The 20,940-nt window shown below is 40.4% G+C and overlaps 1 protein-coding gene across 1 annotated transcript; it reads right to left on the reverse strand.

Annotated features, from left to right (window-relative positions):
* Positions 1-6,865: 6,865 nt before the first annotated feature.
* LOC310870952 (uncharacterized protein) lies at positions 6,866-16,956 on the reverse strand. Its single transcript, XM_083782348.1, has 6 exons — positions 16,763-16,956; positions 15,372-15,627; positions 14,394-14,494; positions 13,691-13,781; positions 11,994-12,329; positions 6,866-9,777 (listed from the first exon to the last, which is right to left on the reverse strand). Exons 1-6 carry the CDS (start codon positions 16,808-16,810, stop codon positions 9,224-9,226), a joined length of 1,386 nt encoding a protein of 461 aa, XP_083638474.1. The 5' UTR covers positions 16,811-16,956; the 3' UTR covers positions 6,866-9,223.
* Between the last annotated feature and the right edge of the window lie 3,984 nt (positions 16,957-20,940).

Below are 20,940 nucleotides of genomic sequence, written 5' to 3' on the forward strand. Positions count from 1 at the left end.
GCTGCCATTGAGCCCCATGTTAAATGTCTCAAATTTGAAAGCACTATATTTCTAAAACTATGAAACATTTCAAAGATTCCTTTTCAGGCAAACATGTCCACCGTAAGATGAACCTAAGTAGGCTAGAATGGGGTTGCTAGGTGTAAGTATGTAGGACTAGTAGCATTCCAAATTTTGTGCTATTGCCATAGAGAATGCATTGGGCGTTTAAGTTAAATAACTCATAAACTACAAAACATAAAAATAAAAAAAAGTTCCAGCATGTGTCTCCACAGTAAGCTGAATAATAAAAAGTGTGAATGGAGTTTCTAGGTGAAAGTGACTTTTGACGTGCCTATAGAGCTGCCATTGAGCCCCATGTTAAATGTCTCAAATTTTAAAGCACTATATTTCTAAAACTATGAAACATTTCAAAGATTCCTTTTCAGGCAAACATGTCCACCGTAAGATGAACCTAAGTAGGCTAGAATGGGGTTGCTAGGTGTAAGTATGTAGGACTAGTAGCATTCCAAATTTTGTGCTATTGCCATAGAGAATGCATTGGGCGTTTAAGTTAAATAACTCATAAACTACAAAACATAAAAATAAAAAAAAGTTCCAGCATGTGTCTCCACAGTAAGCTGAATAATAAAAAGTGTGAATGGAGTTTCTAGGTGAAAGTGACTTTTGACGTGCCTATAGAGCTGCCATTGAGCCCCATGTTAAATGTCTCAAATTTGAAAGCACTATATTTCTAAAACTATGAAACATTTCAAAGATTCCTTTTCAGGCAAACATGTCCACCGTAAGATGAACCTAAGTAGGCTAGAATGGGGTTGCTAGGTGTAAGTATTTAGGACTAGTAGCATGCCAAATTTTGTGCTATTGCCATAGAGAATGCATTGGGCGTTTAAGTTAAATAACTCATAAACTACAAAACATAAAAATAAAAAAAAGTTCCAGCATGTGTCTCCACAGTAGCTGAATAATAAAAAGTGTGAATGGAGTTTCTAGGTGAAAGTGACTTTTGACGTGCCTATAGAGCTGCCATTGAGCCCCATGTTAAATGTCTCAAATTTGAAAGCACTATATTTCTAAAACTATGAAACATTTCAAAGATTCCTTTTCAGGCAAACATGTCCACCGTAAGATGAACCTAAGTAGGCTAGAATGGGGTTGCTAGGTGTAAGTATGTAGGACTAGTAGCATGCCAAATTTTGTGCTATTGCCATAGAGAATGCATTGGGCGTTTAAGTTAAATAACTCATAAACTACAAAACATAAAAATAAAAAAAAGTACCAGCATGTGTCTCCACAGTAAGCTGAATAATAAAAAGTGTGAATGGAGTTTCTAGGTGAAAGTGACTTTTGACGTGCCTATAGAGCTGCCATTGAGCCCCATGTTAAATGTCTCAAATTTGAAAGCACTATATTTCTAAAACTATGAAACATTTCAAAGATTCCTTTTCAGGCAAACATGTCCACCGTAAGATGAACCTAAGTAGGCTAGAATGGGGTTGCTAGGTGTAAGTATGTAGGACTAGTAGCATGCCAAATTTTGTGCTATTGCCATAGAGAATGCATTGGGCGTTTAAGTTAAATAACTCATAAACTACAAAACATAAAAATAAAAAAAAGTTCCAGCATGTGTCTCCACAGTAAGCTGATTAATAAAAAGTGTGAATGGAGTTTCTAGGTGAAAGTGACTTTTGACGTGCCTATAGAGCTGCCATTGAGCCCCATGTTAAATGTCTCAAATTTGAAAGCACTATATTTCTAAAACTATGAAACATTTCAAAGATTCCTTTTCAGGCAAACATGTCCACCGTAAGATGAACCTAAGTAGGCTAGAATGGGGTTGCTAGGTGTAAGTATGTAGGACTAGTAGCATGCCAAATTTTGTGCTATTGCCATAGAGAATGCATTGGGCGTTTAAGTTAAATAACTCATAAACTACAAAACATAAAAATAAAAAAAAGTTCCAGCATGTGTCTCCACAGTAAGCTGAATAATAAAAAGTGTGAATGGAGTTTCTAGGTGAAAGTGACTTTTGACGTGCCTATAGAGCTGCCATTGAGCCCCATGTTAAATGTCTCAAATTTGAAAGCACTATATTTCTAAAACTATGAAACATTTCAAAGATTCCTTTTCAGGCAAACATGTCCACCGTAAGATGAACCTAAGTAGGCTAGAATGGGGTTGCTAGGTGTAAGTATGTAGGACTAGTAGCATTCCAAATTTTGTGCTATTGCCATAGAGAATGCATTGGGCGTTTAAGTTAAATAACTCATAAACTACAAAACATAAAAATAAAAAAAAGTTCCAGCATGTGTCTCCACAGTAAGCTGAATAATATAAAGTGTGAATGGAGTTTCTAGGTGAAAGTGACTTTTGACGTGCCTATAGAGCTGCCATTGAGCCCCATGTTAAATGTCTCAAATTTTAAAGCACTATATTTCTAAAACTATGAAACATTTCAAAGATTCCTTTTCAGGCAAACATGTCCACCGTAAGATGAACCTAAGTAGGCTAGAATGGGGTTGCTAGGTGTAAGTATTTAGGACTAGTAGCATTCCAAATTTTGTGCTATTGCCATAGAGAATGCATTGGGCGTTTAAGTTAAATAACTCATAAACTACAAAACATAAAAATAAAAAAAAGTTCCAGCATGTGTCTCCACAGTAAGCTGAATAATAAAAAGTGTGAATGGAGTTTCTAGGTGAAAGTGACTTTTGACGTGCCTATAGAGCTGCCATTGAGCCCCATGTTAAATGTCTCAAATTTGAAAGCACTATATTTCTAAAACTATGAAACATTTCAAAGATTCCTTTTCAGGCAAACATGTCCACCGTAAGATGAACCTAAGTAGGCTAGAATGGGGTTGCTAGGTGTAAGTATGTAGGACTAGTAGCATGCCAAATTTTGTGCTATTGCCATAGAGAATGCATTGGGCGTTTAAGTTAAATAACTCATAAACTACAAAACATAAAAATAAAAAAAAGTTCCAGCATGTGTCTCCACAGTAAGCTGATTAATAAAAAGTGTGAATGGAGTTTCTAGGTGAAAGTGACTTTTGACGTGCCTATAGAGCTGCCATTGAGCCCCATGTTAAATGTCTCAAATTTGAAAGCACTATATTTCTAAAACTATGAAACATTTCAAAGATTCCTTTTCAGGCAAACATGTCCACCGTAAGATGAACCTAAGTAGGCTAGAATGGGGTTGCTAGGTGTAAGTATGTAGGACTAGTAGCATGCCAAATTTTGTGCTATTGCCATAGAGAATGCATTGGGCGTTTAAGTTAAATAACTCATAAACTACAAAACATAAAAATAAAAAAATGTTCCAGCATGTGTCTCCACAGTAAGCTGAATAATAAAAAGTGTGAATGGAGTTTCTAGGTGAAAGTGACTTTTGACGTGCCTATAGAGCTGCCATTGAGCCCCATGTTAAATCTGAAAGCACTATATTTCTAAAACTATGAAACATTTCAAAGATTCCTTTTCAGGCAAACATGTCTACCGTAAGATGAACCTAAGTAGGCTAGAATGGGGTTGCTAGGTGTAAGTATGTAGGACTAGTGGAAAAATTTGTGCTATTGCCATAGAGAATGCATTGTGTTGCGGAGGATGAGAGGAATGCTCTCATCCTCCGCAACACCCATTCTCATACACCGCTATACACCGCGAGGATATGGGCTATAGCCCATATCGTACGGCATACTATACTGTAGCACGCCGTCTTTCATCATTTTTGAGGATTTGAAAAAAATGAAAAAAACGATGGGTTATAGCCCATTGTTTTTTGTTTTTTTTTATCCTCGTTTTTCATCATTTTGGACCATGGGCTATATAGCCCATATCGTACGGCATACTATAGCCCGCCGTTTTTCATCATTTTTGAGGATTTGAAAAAAATGAAAAAATTAAAAAAAACGATGGGTTATAGCCCATCGTTTTTTGATTTTTTGAATTTTTTTAAATCCTCGTCTTTCATCATTTTGGACCATGGGCTATAGCCCATATCGTACGGCATACTATTGCACGCCGTTTTTCATCATTTTTGAGGATTAGAAAAAAATGAAAAAATGAAAAATACGATGGGTTATAGCCCATTGTTTTTTGTTTTTTTTTATCCTCGTTTTTCATCATTTTGGACCATGGGCTATATAGCCCATATCGTACGGCATACTATAGCACGCCGTTTTTCATCATTTTTGAGGATTTGAAAAAAATGAAAAAATGAAAAAAACGATGGGTTATAGCCCATCGTTTTTTGAAATTTTGAATTTTTTTAAATCCTCGTCTTTCATCATTTTGGACCATGGGCTATAGCCCATATCGTACGGCATACTATTGCACGCCGTTTTTCATCATTTTTGAGGATTTGAAAAAAATGAAAAAATGAAAAATACAATGGGTTATAGCCCATCGTTTTTTGATTTTTTTTTTATCCTCGTTTTTCATCATTTTGGACCATATCGTAAGGCATACTATAGCACGCCGTTTTTCATCATTTTAGCCATTGAGCCCCATTGTAAATTTGAAAGCACTATATTTCTAAAACTATGAAACATTTCAAAGATTCCTTTTCAGGCAAACTTGTCCACCGTAAGATGAATCTAAGTAGGCTAGAATGGGGTTGCTAGGTGTTTTAATTTTTTTCAAAACCTCAAAAATGATGAAAAACGGCGTGCTATAGTATGCCGTACGGTATGGGCTATAGCCCATGGTCAAGAATGATGAAAAACGAGGATTAAAAAAATTCAAAAATTCAAAAAACGATGGGCTATAACCCATGTTTTTTTTTTCTTTTCTTTTTCTTTTTTCAAAACCTCAAAAATGATGAAAAACGGCATGCTGTAGTATACCGTACGGTATGGGCTATAGCCCATGTTCAAAAATGATGAAAAACGAGGTTAAAAAAAGAAATCTAAATTTCAAAAAACAATGGGCTATAACCCATGTTTTTTTTTTTTTTTTTTTTCAAATCCTCAAAAATTATGAAAAACGGCATGCTATAGTATGCCGTACGGTATGGGCTATAGCCCATGGTCAAGAATGATGAAAAACGAGGATAAAAAAAAAATCTAAAATTCAAAAAACGATGGGCTATAACCCATGTTTTAATTGTTTTAGTTTTTTTTTCAAAACCTCAAAAATGATGAAAAACGGCGTGCTATAGTATGCCGTACGGTATGGGCTATAGCCCATGTTCAAAAATGATGAAAAACGAGGTTAAAAAAAATAAATCAAAATTTAAAAAAACGATGGGCTATAACCCATGTTTTTTTTCTTTCATTTTTTTCAAATCCTCAAAAATGTCTCAAATTTGAAAGCACTATATATTTCTAAAACTATGAAACATTTCAAAGATTCCTTTTCAGGCAAACACGTCCACCGTAAGATGAACCTAAGTAGGCTAGAATGGGGTTGCTAGGTGTAAGTATGTAGGACTAGTAGCATGCCAAAGTTTGTGCTATTGCCATAGAGAATGCATTGTGTTGCGGAGGATGAGAGGAATGCTCTCATCCTCCGCAACACCCATTCTCATACACCGCTATACACCGCGAGGATATGGGCTATAGCCCATATCGTACGGCATACTATACTGTAGCACGCCGTTTTTCTACATTTTTGAGGATTTGAAAAAAAATGAAAAAATGAAAAAAACGATGGGTTATAGCCCATTGTTTTTTTGAATTTTCCATGTCCACCGTAAGATGAACCTAAGTAGGCTAGAATGGGGTTGCTAGGTGTAAGTATGTAGGACTAGTAGCATGCCAAAGTTTGTGCTATTGCCATAGCATAGAGAATGCATTGGGCGTTTAAGTTAAATAACTCAGAAACTACAAAACATTTCAATGTAAAAAGTTCCAGCATGTGTCTCCACAGTAAGCTGAATAATAAAAAGTGTGAATGGAGTTTCTTAACTGAGTTATTTAACTTTTTATTTTCATCAGGGCATTCACTCAATTCTGTTTAGTGATAAGAAGACTACTCAAGTACAACGCAATTGAAATGTCTAATAATATAAATATAATTTTAGTTGCTTCAATAGAAATAGACAAAATTGTTCTCTCGGAGCAACTTAACCAAAAAGAATGTGCATTTAATTAAAAGAAAAAAAGACAATAATGGGTACAAATAAAGAGTAATCATCCAAATAATTTGAGTACTATTTATTCAAATAGTTACTTCAGTAAAGGTAACTGAGAAAATGTAACTAATTAATTACTACCCCATTATGGGATGGACACAGCTGAATGGATACAGAATGTCCCAGGTTCGATTCCCTAGCCTGCTGGGTTCCAGCCTGAATCTGTTTTGTCACTCTCGCTACAGATTCACAGAACACAGCGATTCAGGCTGGAACCCAGGCTATCGCTTCCTGGCCCCAGTGATGTGCAAAACACTTAACCCCTAACTTCTTTTAACATCAAAGCTGCTGAAGTAAAATATAGGAATTCTTGCAAAACAATTCATTTAATTTTTCAGAAGTAAGAACATGCTGTGCTCTATAGTAAATGGGCTATTTTCACAATTCTTTCTTTGGAATAGTGAAGTGAAATTCATAAATGTACACAGTACAGTAGTACATGTATTTCACTACTGTCCAACACTGAATACGGCAAGAATTAAAAATGAAATGTTTCAATGATGCGAATGATGTCAGAAATTGAAAATCACACATCGTATTCTGCACAGTCCCTCATAATAAAGTTTAATAGTACACATAACTCCCACCAGAGATAACAGGGGAAACGATACACTTACAAACTCACAAGACTTATTTATCTCCAGTGCTACAATAGCCTGGGTTCCAGGCCAGCCTGACTCACTGCATTCTGCGGATCTGAAATGTCACTTAATGCAGCGAATCAGGCTGGCCTGGAACCCAGGCTAGTGCTACAAGGCTGTAGCCTATCTATATGAAATGAAATGTAAAAAGGTGTTGTAAGTGATACGTTTTGGTTAAAACAAGTTTTCTTTTGTTAAAATGTTAAAGCTCTATATTCTGATAGAAATCATAGAGTATTTCCTTTATTATTCAATAAGAGGGGCTGCCCTGGTCTCTCCAGCTCTGTTCAGGGAATGGATTTCTTCTTTTTTTGGGGGGGGGATACCAATTGTATCCAATCAGGAGTGATAACTCCTACCACATACAGGATAAACAAGTGCAATGGGGAGTGATGAAACAAGAAAAATAGCTGGTACACTATACATTTGAAGTTTATGAATGGGTTCTCTCTGATTGGATGAAATTGTTTTCCCAACCTGAAAATGTATTAAGAACAGATTCCAAGCTGCATATAATGAAAAGGACACAAACAGCAGAGGGCGCTGTTTTATCCCTATTTTACCGATGTGTTCTCAGATTGCTGTAGAGCGAGAGAGACGGGGATATACCCAGGCATTTAACTGAACAAACACTCTAGAATAGAGGGTATGCGACTATGCGTGTGACATCATACAGGAGGTTATGCCTACTGAGTGGCAAAAAATACTTTCTGGCCTTGACAGCCCATACATCCCAACAGAAAAGTCCTATCTGATTGCATTAAACATCACATTACCACTCACTTTGCCACTTTATGCATGCGCAAACCCTCTATATACATACACGCTATAATATAGCCATTTAACATTTCTTATTATAGCAAAAGATATCACTTACTCCTATTTTGTTATTTACATCTTCCATTTGGTGGGTACAATACAAATGCAAAGTTCAATGAATGCAAAGTAACGTTGGTGCCTGTACTCTACCCATTGAGGGCTGGGAATTGAATTAGGCTGAGGTTGCTTCTTGCCCTCAGGGCGTCTTACTGGTTTGAACAGGTTCAAAAGCATATATACCACAATACTTGTGGGTGGCGCAGGGGGTATAGTACCCACAAACCACCGTGGAGTCTAGGGGTTTGAATCCACTGCAGTGCATCTGTTTGGCCTTGCGGCCGGCGTTATACCAGAGGCTCTCAATATGGGGTCGTGGACTCGTGGGGGTCCTCCTAGTCATGTTGAGCTGGGGGTCCTTGAGGTGAAAAAGGTTGAGAACCACTGGTCTATAGTACAAACTGGCTGTGTTCAGGGGAGCGAAGCCGGGAGAGGGATATTTTTGTTGTCGCACCAGTGACTCCTTTATATCGTTTTCTGATTCATATTCAATGCAATTCCTTTTTTTTGTTTCATCACTTGCAGTTTCACTTTTTTCTGTATCCTGTATGATTGGATACATTTGGTACAACGACCATTTGTTTTTAATGCAATAATTACTATCATACAACTTAGTTTTAAAAAGTGGTACACATAATTGTCTACTCTAAATAAAAATACAAAAAGGAAAAATATATATTATATGCAGCCTTTTTTATACATCTCAAAATCAATTTTGGTATGATGTTGAGTATACATCAATCATGACCTTAACCATTCTGTACTCTGATAGGAGACAAAAATAATAAATAATAAATACAGAGCTTTGTAGTTTTTGTCTGAGAAATAATCATAATTTGTCTGGAATCTCAATTTGTAAAAAATACATATTTGTGAGAAAAGTGTATATTTAACCCAGTATCGTGAATCCTATCAAGTTGAGTGAATTACATCCCTAATATCAATACATTCTAAAAGGTGCTGTAAGTGATTTTCCTTTTGTTAAAATAAATGTTCAAAAGTGTATTCTGATAGTAATGATTATAGAATGTTTGTTCAGCAATATTGATTATAGTGTTTGTTCAGTAACAGTAATATAGAGCTTAAACTTTAACATAACACTTTTTGTTTTAACCAATACATATTTTTACAGCACCTTTCATTTATATCAATTCCCATCCCTCAATCTCGTCAAAGCTATGGTTAGGTAGGATTTGAACAATTCCGGTTAATTAACTATCCCCTTTAACGATTCCGGTTCCTTAACGGTTTCCTTTCATGATTTCTATAGGGGGTTCTAAATGGACTGTAGGTCTGTAACTCTGGGAACGTACAAATGGAACCAAATGCGAGTCCACTTTGCTCCATTTGTACACTCTCACAGTTATGATGGTTCTGGAAATTAAAAATGTTGAGAACCAGCGGTATTGTAATTAGACGTGAAGTCCACATACCAGCTCTGATAAAAATGGTTCCGGAAACGGTTCCCAAATGTGATGGAACCCATTCGGGTTCCTCAATTTGGGACCCGGTTCCTCCGGATCCCAACCGTAGTCAAAGCATGCTGGTCGCATTGGAGCCACACAACATCAGACACCCTCGTGCGAGCTGACGTGCCTCCGCAGGTGGTTGGCGGAGATGAACGTCTTCCCGCAGTGTGGACACTTAAACTGCTTGCAGCCCGTGTGCACGCTCATGTGCACTTTAAGCGAGCCCGACTGGGCGAAGCGCTTGCCGCAGTGCAGGCAGCCGTAGCGCTTCTCGCCCGTGTGGACGCTCTGGTGCCGCTTCAGGTTGCTGGAGTCGGAGAAGCGCTTGCCGCACAGCGGGCAGCTGAACGGTTTCTCCCCGGTGTGCACCCTCATGTGGGTCTTGAGGTTCTTCAGACACGCCAGGGTCTTCCCGCAGAAGCTGCAGATGTACGTCTTGTTGCCCCCCGAGTCCGAGTCCCTGTTGTAAGGGAGACTGTTGCCGAAATCGTCCTGGGGCGGCGAGACCCAGTCCTCCCCCTGCAGGACGAAGGGATTGGACACGGTCGGCAGGTCTTTCCTCGAGCTCATCTGACGTTCCGACGACTGCGTCCCCTGGGGGTGCTCGGCCACGGCACTGGTTCCCTCACTGATGACGAAAGGAAAGCTGGTCCCTGTGTCAGAAGGCAGGGTTATTATAGTTAAATTAAACTAACAAAATAACTAAGACTGAACTGGCTTTACAAGAAAATGATAACTGAAACCGTATTGTGTGGTTTAAAAACTAACTAAAATCATGGAGAAAAGGTCCTTCGTTTTATAGTAGAGGAGTCGGGACCAGGCTAAGATATGTATGCACTTCATTTAGGAGATCTCAACTGTTCTTGGCTAATATGACCGCCACGAACAACTTGGGAACCATGGCTAATTCTCTATCTGGGACGAAATACCTGCAAATGACCACACCCTATTTAAAATGCTAGTTGAAACATGGCTCTAACTTCTAAACTGTTGGAGCTACAGATTTTCTGAGATGCTCAAAATAATAATAATAATAATAATACATTTTATTTATAAGGCGCCTTTCAGGGCACTCAAGGTCGCTGTACAGATTAAAAGCAGTACAAGAACACAGTTAAAAGCAGGAAGAAATTTAACTAGGGCACAGCTTGCAGCAGAAGACACAGAGGTCACACAGAGTCATAGGCCTAAAGAGGTGGGTTTTGAGGTGAGTTTGAAATATGGTGATAGAGTCCATGTTTCTGATGTCAGGGGGGAGGGATTTCCAGAGGTGAGGGGCAGAGCGGCTGAAGGCTCTTGAGCCCATGGTGGAGAGACGGGCTGGGAGGACTTTCAGGGTGAGGGAGGAGGCAGACCTGAGAGACCGGATGGGGATGTTGACAAAAATGTTCAGAATACTCATGTTTGAATACTCAATAGACCATATGCACACGGTGGTCATCTTTCCACAAGTTAATGGCAGGGTGGAAACTAGCCACAATTTGCCAATGACCGCCCATACATCCAAACCGACATAGTCCAATCTAATTGTATTAAATTATGTCAAACTCACCAACATTGCAGCTATACAAAAAGCTTTAATTATCTTCTATCTGCAAAGTGTTTGTTTCATAAAAATCCACGTTAGAGATGTTATGAGCTACTTTATGTCAAGAAATTCCTTGCAGGTGTCTGTGGTGCAACCACTCCAAGGAACAGCAATGTCTGTGTTCACCTATGTGCCTATGTGTTGGTTAATGAGCACCAGTATGACTATTAGTACCAGTAGGGGCGCTGTTGTGCCAGAAACAGAGAGAGTGATGGTGCTGCACTGTTGCCTGCTAATGAGAGAGAGAGAGGAGAAGGGGGGGAGTTTCACTACTCAGTTCACACGGGTGTGATTTTTGTATTGGAGTTTGGAAGCACTCATTGAATAATCACCCAACGGCCCTGCGTACCACCTGTTTTTAATTTGCACATAATGCAGGAGGATGCTGCGTTAGTGAAAGGGAGCGCTTCCAAACTCTGACACTACCTGCAAGGAATTTCTATACATAGAGTGGCAACATGTCTATGTTGGATTTTTATGAAACAAACACTTTGCAGATAGAAAGAGCATATGGTCTATTGGGCCCATGACAAGTATTCTGAACATTTTGAGCATCTCAGAAAATCTGTAGCTCCAACGGTTAGAGCCATGTTTCAACTAGCGGTCATTTTAAATAGGGTGTGGTCATTTTCAGGTATTTCGTCCCGGATAGAGAATTAGCCATAGTTCCCAAGTTGTTCGCGGCGGTCATATTAGCCAAGAACAGTTGAGATATTCTCTCCTAAATTAAGTGCATACATATCTTAGCCAGATCCTAGACTATTAGTGAATATCCAATATTTTCTTCCAAAATAGTGAACATAAAAGATCTACAAGCTCACAACAGGTCGCTGTGCAGTGTGCATGCGTTGTCAAGGCCTATTCATAGTCTGGATTTTCGGTGGTGAGGTGACCACCGCTCCGGTGGTGAGCTGACCACCGGAGCTGAAATAACGTTGAGCGGTGGTAAGTAAAAACAGAGAGAAGGGCTGGAGCGGTGGCGGTGGTTTGCTCTTCACCGCGGCTCGTGACGTCATGTTGTAGTTCGGTGGTCACCCCACCACCGAAGATCCAGACTATGTATGAGCCTTAAGCTTGTAGATCTGCTATTTTCACAGTTCTTCAGCGCATGTGGAATCTCGCCACTGACCAACTCATAATACAATGGAAAACTGAAACACTAAAATGAATACAATCTAAACTAAAACTAAGCTTACTAATCAACTACCGTAAACTAAATTTGAAAAGATAAAGTCAAACCAAACAAACAAAAAGAAAATAAACATTAAAAACGGCAATAACCTTGGTCGGAGGCAGCCGGAACACCCGTGTTGATGGAGTACGAGCAGCTGGGATCCTCGGCTGAGGGGTTCTGGGTATTCCGGGCTGTGTGTTGCTGTATGGGAGGTTCGTACATCATGCAGTCGAAGCCAGCGCTCTCCGGCAGCGCGGCCCCGCTTTTGATGGAGTTGAGGTTTTTGGCCAGTGGCTGCGGGGGGCTGATGCCCCCGGCGCTCACCCAGGAACACACCCTGCTGCCGTCCCGCTCTGTCACTTCCTGTTTGGTCACTGGGGGCGGGGCTTCAGGGTCCATTCCGGGCTCCCCCAGACAACCGTCTGCGATATGATGGAAACCATCTGAGGATAAAAAACAAACGGCGTGTGTAAAAGTCAGTCATGTCCCGATCACGTTGTTTTGCTCCCGATCCGATCATTTGATCTTGTGCATCTGCCAGTGCCGATTTTTCCTGATCCCAGTGATAAATAGGTTTTCAATGTAGTAAGTCCCGGGATGCAGGGATGGTCTTTTAGATGAGAAAAATTTAGACTTATTCGCATTTTGAGGTGTTTCCATCCAGGAGATTTTGCGCAAGAGCCTTAATGCGCAAAAAAACGGCTTTATGGAAACACACCTACTGACTGCTATGTTGTCTGGGCTCTCTCTCTCTAAACAGCTCTGGTCTCGAGGCTGCGCTCCGCTCACCTTGCAGCGCTCGTCTCTGAGCAAGATGGCGGCGCCCCCGTCCTGGGACTGGGAGGGTGGGGTTCAATCCCCATGCGTCATACCAAAGACTCTAAAAAAATGGGACTCAGTGCCTCCCTGCTTGGAACTCAGCATCAAGGGTTGGATTGGGGGGATATGTCCCTGCGACATACTAGCGTCATTTCCAGGGGGTGTACTTGTACATCAAGCTGCCTCACAAACAGGAGATCAGCCCTACCTTAGTGGTTCTACAACGATTCCTACGTGGATTGTATTGTTTAAAATGTAGGACGAGGTCAGATGCGGCCATGCAAAATGATCATGTCTGTGGATTATTGTTTTCCCGCAATTTATTATTTTGCGATACATTTTTTCATGTGGATCACGTGATATGGATATAATATTGATACTAGGGATGTTCCGTTCATGTTTTCTTGCTCCCAATCCGATTCTGATCATTAGAAAAGGATGGGATCGGCACCGATTTGATCATGTGATCGGATCGGGACAACCCTCGTAACAATGTTGCACTGATGTCTGAAATCTACATTAAAATCACTGAAGCAGAATTATTTAACTGTTGAAGAAATGGAAAAATATACTTTTGTTCAAATTCCAATGGATCCAATGTAGTTATTAGTAAGTCACAAGCTACTTGTCATGGGTTCAATTATTCATAAAATGTAATCCTAATCAATATTTCACAAGGAGTGTCTACACTGACTCAAGTACGTTGAGTATGTTATGAGAGAGAGAGACGGACAGACAGAGAGTTACTGTAACCACAAGTATATAGTAGAATTTGAGAAATGGACATTGTGGGTAAGATTTCCATGGTCCGACTCCTCATAAGAGAAATGGTTTTGCTCACAATATGTCGCAGTGCAAAACATTGTCAGCTTTTAGATCATTCATAACATTGCCATGCTAAAATGTTGCTGTCTTCACAATCACAAGTATAGTAACACAAATATATGCGTGTCTGGTGCTGTGCATGCGTGCGTAAAGGACTTACTGTCTTGCTTAGTGTCGGTCCAGGCCTGTTCATCAGACTTCTCCATCTTAATGACCGGAGTCTTAACCTTCACCAGCTCACCTGATGTAGACTGACACACAGACAGACAATACAATAAAGTCTTATGAGGAAAACCTGTAATTATTATTATTAGGCTATCATAATAATTTGTTTATTTATTTTGTTGGTGGGTCGGTGGGTATTTTCAACAGAGAGATGAGGAAGGGCATGCAGCAAAGAGCCTCAGGTCCGATTTGAACACGGATTGGCTGTGCAACAACATGCAAAAGGTACACTTCTTTTAAGTAAAAAAAAAAAGAAGAAACGTTAAGACAGTGAAAATAGCAGATCTACAAGCAATCTAATATGCAAAGTGTGTTTCATAAAAATCCACCGTAGACATGTTATGAGCTACTTTCAGTGCACCCGTCCGTGCAGGTTTGATTGATTTAAAAAGTGCTTGAGTTGGAAATCACTCAACGGTCGTACAAACCACCTGTTTCTAAATGGAGAAGGCAGCAAGACAATGCGTTATTGAAAACGAGCTCTTCCCAACTTTTTTTATGACCATTACCAATTCTAAAAAAGGTATTTAACAACTTTCAACCTGGTGTCCCTATTTTGGGAATGTCATTACAGGTGAAAAAGGGGGGTTCTGTGAGAGATAAGAAGGTTGGGGACAACTTATGATATTAGCACATACCTTTCTCGGAGTAGCATCTTCTATCACCACAACGGTGGACTCGACAGCTTCACACCTGGCCGTGGGCACATGGGCAGTCACCCTGGGCAATGGCACCTCACCTGCAAATAACACATAACACAATTAAAAGCAGTTATTAATACACAATAAGATCGCAATGCAGTGACACGTTGTGAGCTTGTAGATCTGCTATTTTCACTACTTTGGGTCCCAGAGAGACATAACATTTCACTTTTGGGTCTCGAGCTAAAGAAATTTGGAACCAGTGCTCTGTCTAGACGCCTTTCCGTCTTTGATCCAGATCATTGCCCCTGATCTTCTCCCTTTCATTACCACCATCATATCCCTAATCTCAGGCTGTGTCCAATCTGCCTTCAAGTCAGCCTTGATTTGAAGGCTTTACAGTAGATATCGATACTGGTTTGACAATGTCCAAGTGGAACAGGTCAGGTTAAAGCTCAGTGACCTTGTGGTTCGTGTGTCCCCCCTATGCCTGCGAGGCAGGGTATTAAATCCCTGACCGGGTCATACCACAGACTATAAAAATGGGACCCAATGCCTCCCTGCTCGACACTCTGCATCAAGGGTTTGATTGGGGGTAAGTCCCTGCGACATACTAGGGAGTCCAGACTCCAGAGGGTGTATTTGTACTTGTGCTCCTTCGCTATGGGCACATGGCTCTGGAAATACTGGCTTACTTTTCAGGTCACAAATGTAGATATGACATCCTGGTGTTGCCCTACGCCCGCCCGCAAGGGTTGCCAAACTTTTCAAGCCGCGATGCCCCAAAATAATTATATTTAAACTGGGGACCCCCCAAATGTGCAGATACACTTTACACTTACAGTATACTGTATGTTGGTTTGTTTACGGTCGACTGGTCGAGTGAGAAAACACATTCAATTAAACACAATAAGCTGACATCTGGGGCCCACCGGAAAATAACCCCTCAGTTTGGGAACCACTGCCATGCCGTACCGTGTGTCCTCCTCGGCTCACCAGCGGACACGTGGGAGGCGGCTCGGGCGGCGGCGCGGCTGCTGGCGAACACTCCGCTCCCGTGGTGGTGGGCAGCGCGCAGGGCGGACGTGCGCGCCGCCTTCAGCTCCATCAGACGCAGCTTGCGGCGCAATGCCTCGTTCTCCTTCTGGCTGCGAGAGATCTCCACATGCAGCACAGCGTAGCCGCTGTCCACCAGCTCGCAGATCTCTGCCACCGCCGCGTTGGCCAGCACCTGCAGCGTAGCCACATTCATGGATTAAAGCAAAAACTAAATGGCATGACTCACGACTCAAACCGTTTGCACGACTAATTCCTAATGTCAGGAAATCACAGATTGAGAGGTTTTAACCTTTGCTTTTATATGACATGTCCGAGGACTATTAAGATTTTTTCCAACATATTTTTGGGGCTTTTCTGCCTTCATTCAGTATTGAATACTTTATCAATCCAAAATGTAAACAGCAAGTGGCAGAGTCAGACATTAAGGCTAAAAGTACAGTGGAGAGTGACTGAAAACAGGCTGTCCCGATCTGTGAAACAATGTGAAAGGATTCCTCAACGCACAGATTGAGGTTTTTAAACCTTGCTTTTATGAAATATCCAAGACCGTTGGATATGGGGTTTATGGAAGATCCTTCTGAACAAGATGAATGTATACTAACATATATTATATTACTAGTTTCACCTATTACTCTAAATATATTAACCATGTTTATATTATAAACATGACTGAAATCAGTTGTAGTGACTGAGAACTGTCACAATTATGGCATTTTATTTGACGATTATCTGTCATAAAATAATCTGTTTGCCCTTTGTGTATTGAAAGAAAGACGGTAACTGCAGAAGGGTGGGCACTGCATGGGCACGTACAGTAAACATTGTGGGCACCTATACACATCGTGGACACAACCTTAAAACAATTTTGAAAATGGTCTGAAGTAATGTAAAACGTACATGATTTGAACAATTTACTTTTATAAGGCCCAGCAATTCTACAAATGCTACAAAACAAAAAAAAAACATAGGCTAGCCAGACATTATGGCTTATGGGCATAAACTAAGTTGTTGAAGGGTAAATTTATGGCTGATAAGATGATTGTATGGTCATGTTCAAATTAGAATAGAATAGAATACATCAATACATGACATTATTTCAGACAATTTAATTTTCCCAAAGTCTTTATTCCTTCTTTATTTATTTACATGGGGGAGAGGGGGGGGGTAGCCATTTAACATGAGGAGCCCACCAATTCCCACAGTGATTAGCTCTATGCATAATTACGACCAGGTGATAATAGTTATCACGACATTTATAATGATAATAATAATGTAATACTAATAACCATAAGCATAACAGGCCTTACCTCCATGATGGAGGCGAGCTGCGTGTGGAACGCGACGGCTCCGGACATTGTTGTGTTTGTTGGCGTTAGCGTGCGCGCGTGTCGTGCGTGTATGTAGACACACAAGCAGACGCTTCCACTCAGAAGAAGAGCTATTTGAGCTATAAACGGTTTCAGAAGATATTAAACGTCAGTTTTATCCTTGGTGTTGTGGGGTAACATCTTTCCCCCGGTACCGTTTTGTAAACACTGGCGAACAACCCGGAAGTGTTACGTGAAACGTCACGACGTCAGGCATCCTAGCCCTAGCTTCACTCAAATGAGATACAAATATTTATATATGGTTTTATTTATTTTTGCACTTAATTGCAAATATGGCCAGGTTGAAAGTGTACTAAAATAAATAATGCTAAGAATGGTGTGTAAATAATGATCCGAATGTTTGGAAATTGCGAGGCAACAGTCTGGTACAAGCCTGGATGTCCGAGGCTAACAGCCTGGTAACGCGAGACTAGTTTCTATTTGCTGCTCAGTAACTCACATCTGGTCTACAGCCCATCCTACTGTCTCCGGTCGGGGGGAGGTCCGGTCTTTCCCACGCGCACATATAATGCAGTTTCCGTGTCCGTTCTAGACCGGATCTGCAAACTGCAAAATGAATTCATTCTGGCCAACCATATGGCCAACCCAAAGGTAAGGAAAGGAAAGGTACTATGTTTACCCAGGCCCAGGGTAACTGGACTAAGCTCAATAACTTGTTTACAGCCAGGCCCTGCTCATAGAACATTTCATGGTAGGGGTTCAATGCCTTTGGTTTGCGTCTGCAGTCACTATTGAAAGGTTTTGACTGCTTGAAATAAATGATAGGCCTAGATAGGTCAGAATAGCCTTCTTATAAGATGAAATGCAAAAAAAAGAAAAAGATTACAGTAATATACAGTAGGCTAATTATTATTGATTACGGTCATATTTAACAAGTATTGGTAAATGGTAGTCCTTTATAAATTGTAACTTTAGAAATGTGCAAACTCCGTATACGCTTATGGTTTGTTTACTGTTGAGTGAGAAAACAATGTTGCACATTAAGATATTAATCATCTATTCTGGGGACCCACCAAAATAATTTGGGGACCTCCAAATCATTCATAGCCTATACCCTATAGCATGATTTAATCATTACATAATACTAAAGCAATGAAAACAGCTAACTTAATTCAATGTTCTTTTTGGGTGATACCATTATGCACCATAATTGCATCTTATAAACAGTCAGACAGGCAGACAAACTGACTGCTGCTCCAAAAACAACCAAGTGGCAATACAAAATATTTAATGTTATAGGCTACTACTAGTAATATTTCCAAAAATGGAAGCAAATCAACGTAATTATTTTATTAAAATAGAACAAAAGAGCATGTCAACAAATGATAAACTTCATAACATATTCACTGAAAAGTATCACTGTCAGACAGGGCCTTCTATAGGACAGAGGTATCAAGGGTACATCTGCTTCCATTTGTAAAACAAACAATGGGGAGGGTGCATTTTGTTTACCATTTAAGCACTATATAATTTGTTGTAAAATACATCACAAAAAATAATAATACCGATTTACACACTGGCAAAGCTTCACTCCAAACTGAGGCACCAGGAGAATCTAAATTCGAAGGCAGTGGATTCCATAAAAAATGTCATGTCAAGTACTGCCAAATCCATTTGAAAATGAAGAGAAAATGTCATCTTTTTCAATCTTTTTCAAAAACAGATGGTAGTACAAAAATCCGGGATGTTCACATACGTCTTAGTAAAATAACGATAATGACCAAAAGTGAATTATCCCTTTAAGCTGGAACTAATGTTCTTGGGGGGTAGCCTGAGAGTTGTTTTTATTAAAGAATATAATATAATAATATAAATAAAATTCATGTCAGAGTAAGCCATTTGAATGAGATGGACCGACAACAGTTTTTTGGCCAAACAGTCAGTAGCATCACCCATTTAGGCCTAAGGCCGATTCTAAAAACGCCTTTTAAAGCCTGACCTAAGTTTTTTTCTGAAAAACTTCAAATATGTATATAGTAGCATCAATTTTTTGTAATTTTTGAATACTGTACATACTGTACAGAACCGAAAAATGGGTTCCCGGCCTGAGGGGGTAAAACACCAAAAGGGGTTCCCGCCCAGAATGGGTTAAAGACCAAAACGTGTGTTTTTAGGCAATTGAGAATTATTTAGCCATTGATCCATTATTTTACCATCAATTTTGTACATGCCCATGTGGGGGAAGAAAGGGTCCAGTGGTTTGTGGAATTCTGTGGAGACCGGACAGCCACATTTCTAGAAAGCTGGACTCTTACAGAAGCAAAGCACAGGAAAAATGCTGCATTATCCTAGGGCTGGAAGCTGTAGTCTGGTTCTACTTAGATCTTAAATCAGAGCTTAGGAAGAGATGGGCAGGCACCCAACCCACTGAGGATGAGAGAGAGCGGAGAGGAGGGTGTAGACAAATTCAATGACTAAGGTTCTTTTTGCCGTTTGGGAAGGTATTCTGTCTCTTTACCTTGCACTGCCTGAGGAAGGATCCCTTCTCTAACGCCGAAGACTTCTACACATTGGCTGAGGAGAAGTTGCATTTTGACGTTTCACCTGCTAGTTCCAGAGAAGATGAAGAAGGTGATGATGAAGTATTTGTGGGTCCAGTCACCCAGATTCTTGAATTAGAATCCTGAAAAGCAACTGTTTTGGACATATGAGGTTTTCAACAGACAGAGACAATACTGTATACTTTGACTCGAATACTGTACTCAAGTACTGCGTACTTTGTCCACCACTATGGGTGGTACATTTGTTTAGGGTAAATCTAAACAAATGGTCGCTATGTGGATATTGGTCAACGTAGTCTTCAGGTCATATGAATCATAACTAATCAGTGATTTATGATGGCCCCAAAGAAATGTCTGTAGGCCTATTTAAATACAATCATTAACTAGTCCTCGTTTTTAAAGTTTAAAACATTAAATGTCGAAGCATATTTAGACTAAATCTAGTGTGTTCTTGCACCATCTATCAACGTTCCTCACATTAGACAATATCTGCTTTGGAAACTGGATTTAGAAGTCATTTAACACGTTTCATTCTAAATGTGCACGCGCACACACACACACACACACACACACACACACAGTATTGCATTTAACCCCACAAAACATTTCTATTTTGAGACCCTTTTACTACAAAGCAGTAGCTTCTCTTTATAATTATATTTCTGGCAGTGGGTTCATGCCCCCAGTGCCCACAGCGTTCCCAGCGGGAATTGAACCCAGGACCTTCTAGCTGTGAGGCGACAGCACTACAGACTGCGTCATTCATATTCTAAAGAAAACCTGGAGACTTGACATTCAGTAAATGGGTCTCATGATCAAAATAAGAACATTATGATGGTGTGTAAAAAACAATAAAATATGTGCCACTGACAAGACTGCTTCTTTGCCACAGACATTGATGGACCCTGCTCTGAAGCCTGACAGAGCTTCACCAGTGTGATTCCTGGGCTCGGCTTACATGTCCCTCCCCGACTTCCTCTCGCTCTTTCCTGTCCGTCTTCACTGTGACTGTCAACCAAGGGCTGTCAACCAAGGGCCCTGCGATGACAGGGCTCATGTCGTCGCAGGACATGCTGGCGCCATGGCATTTCTTCATGTGCAGCTTGAGGCTGTATTTCACTATGAAGCTCTTGGAGCAGAGCGCGCACGTGAACGGGCGCTCTCCCGAGTGCACGCTCAGGTGGGACTTGAGGTGGGCCGACTGGGTGAACTTCTTCCCACACTGTGAGCAGCAGAAGGGTCTCTCTCCTGTGTGGATGCGCATGTGGACGTCCAGGTTCTGAGATGTGGCATAGTATTTACTGCAGATGCCGCACACAAAACGCTTGCCTGTGGAGAGAGATATAAAGAGTGACCACAGAGTAATCATTCCAACTCATTGTGCTGCAAGAGTGCTTGTTAACCACAAAAGATCCAGTCTGTCTCCTGTCTCACCTTACAAAAATACTTGTGAATGAATCATCTAAGCTCAATTTCAGAAACAGTGAAAATAGATTGAACAGATCCATTATGAGCTTGCATATAGAAATATGTTTTCTTTTTGACATTTCTCAACCAACCAAACAAACAAACCAAAGATATTTCCGCAGGCAGGAT

This window comes from Protomyctophum parallelum (genome assembly GCF_964188405.1).
Source record: "Protomyctophum parallelum genome assembly, chromosome: 14".
Lineage (NCBI taxonomy): Eukaryota > Metazoa > Chordata > Actinopteri > Myctophiformes > Myctophidae > Protomyctophum > Protomyctophum parallelum.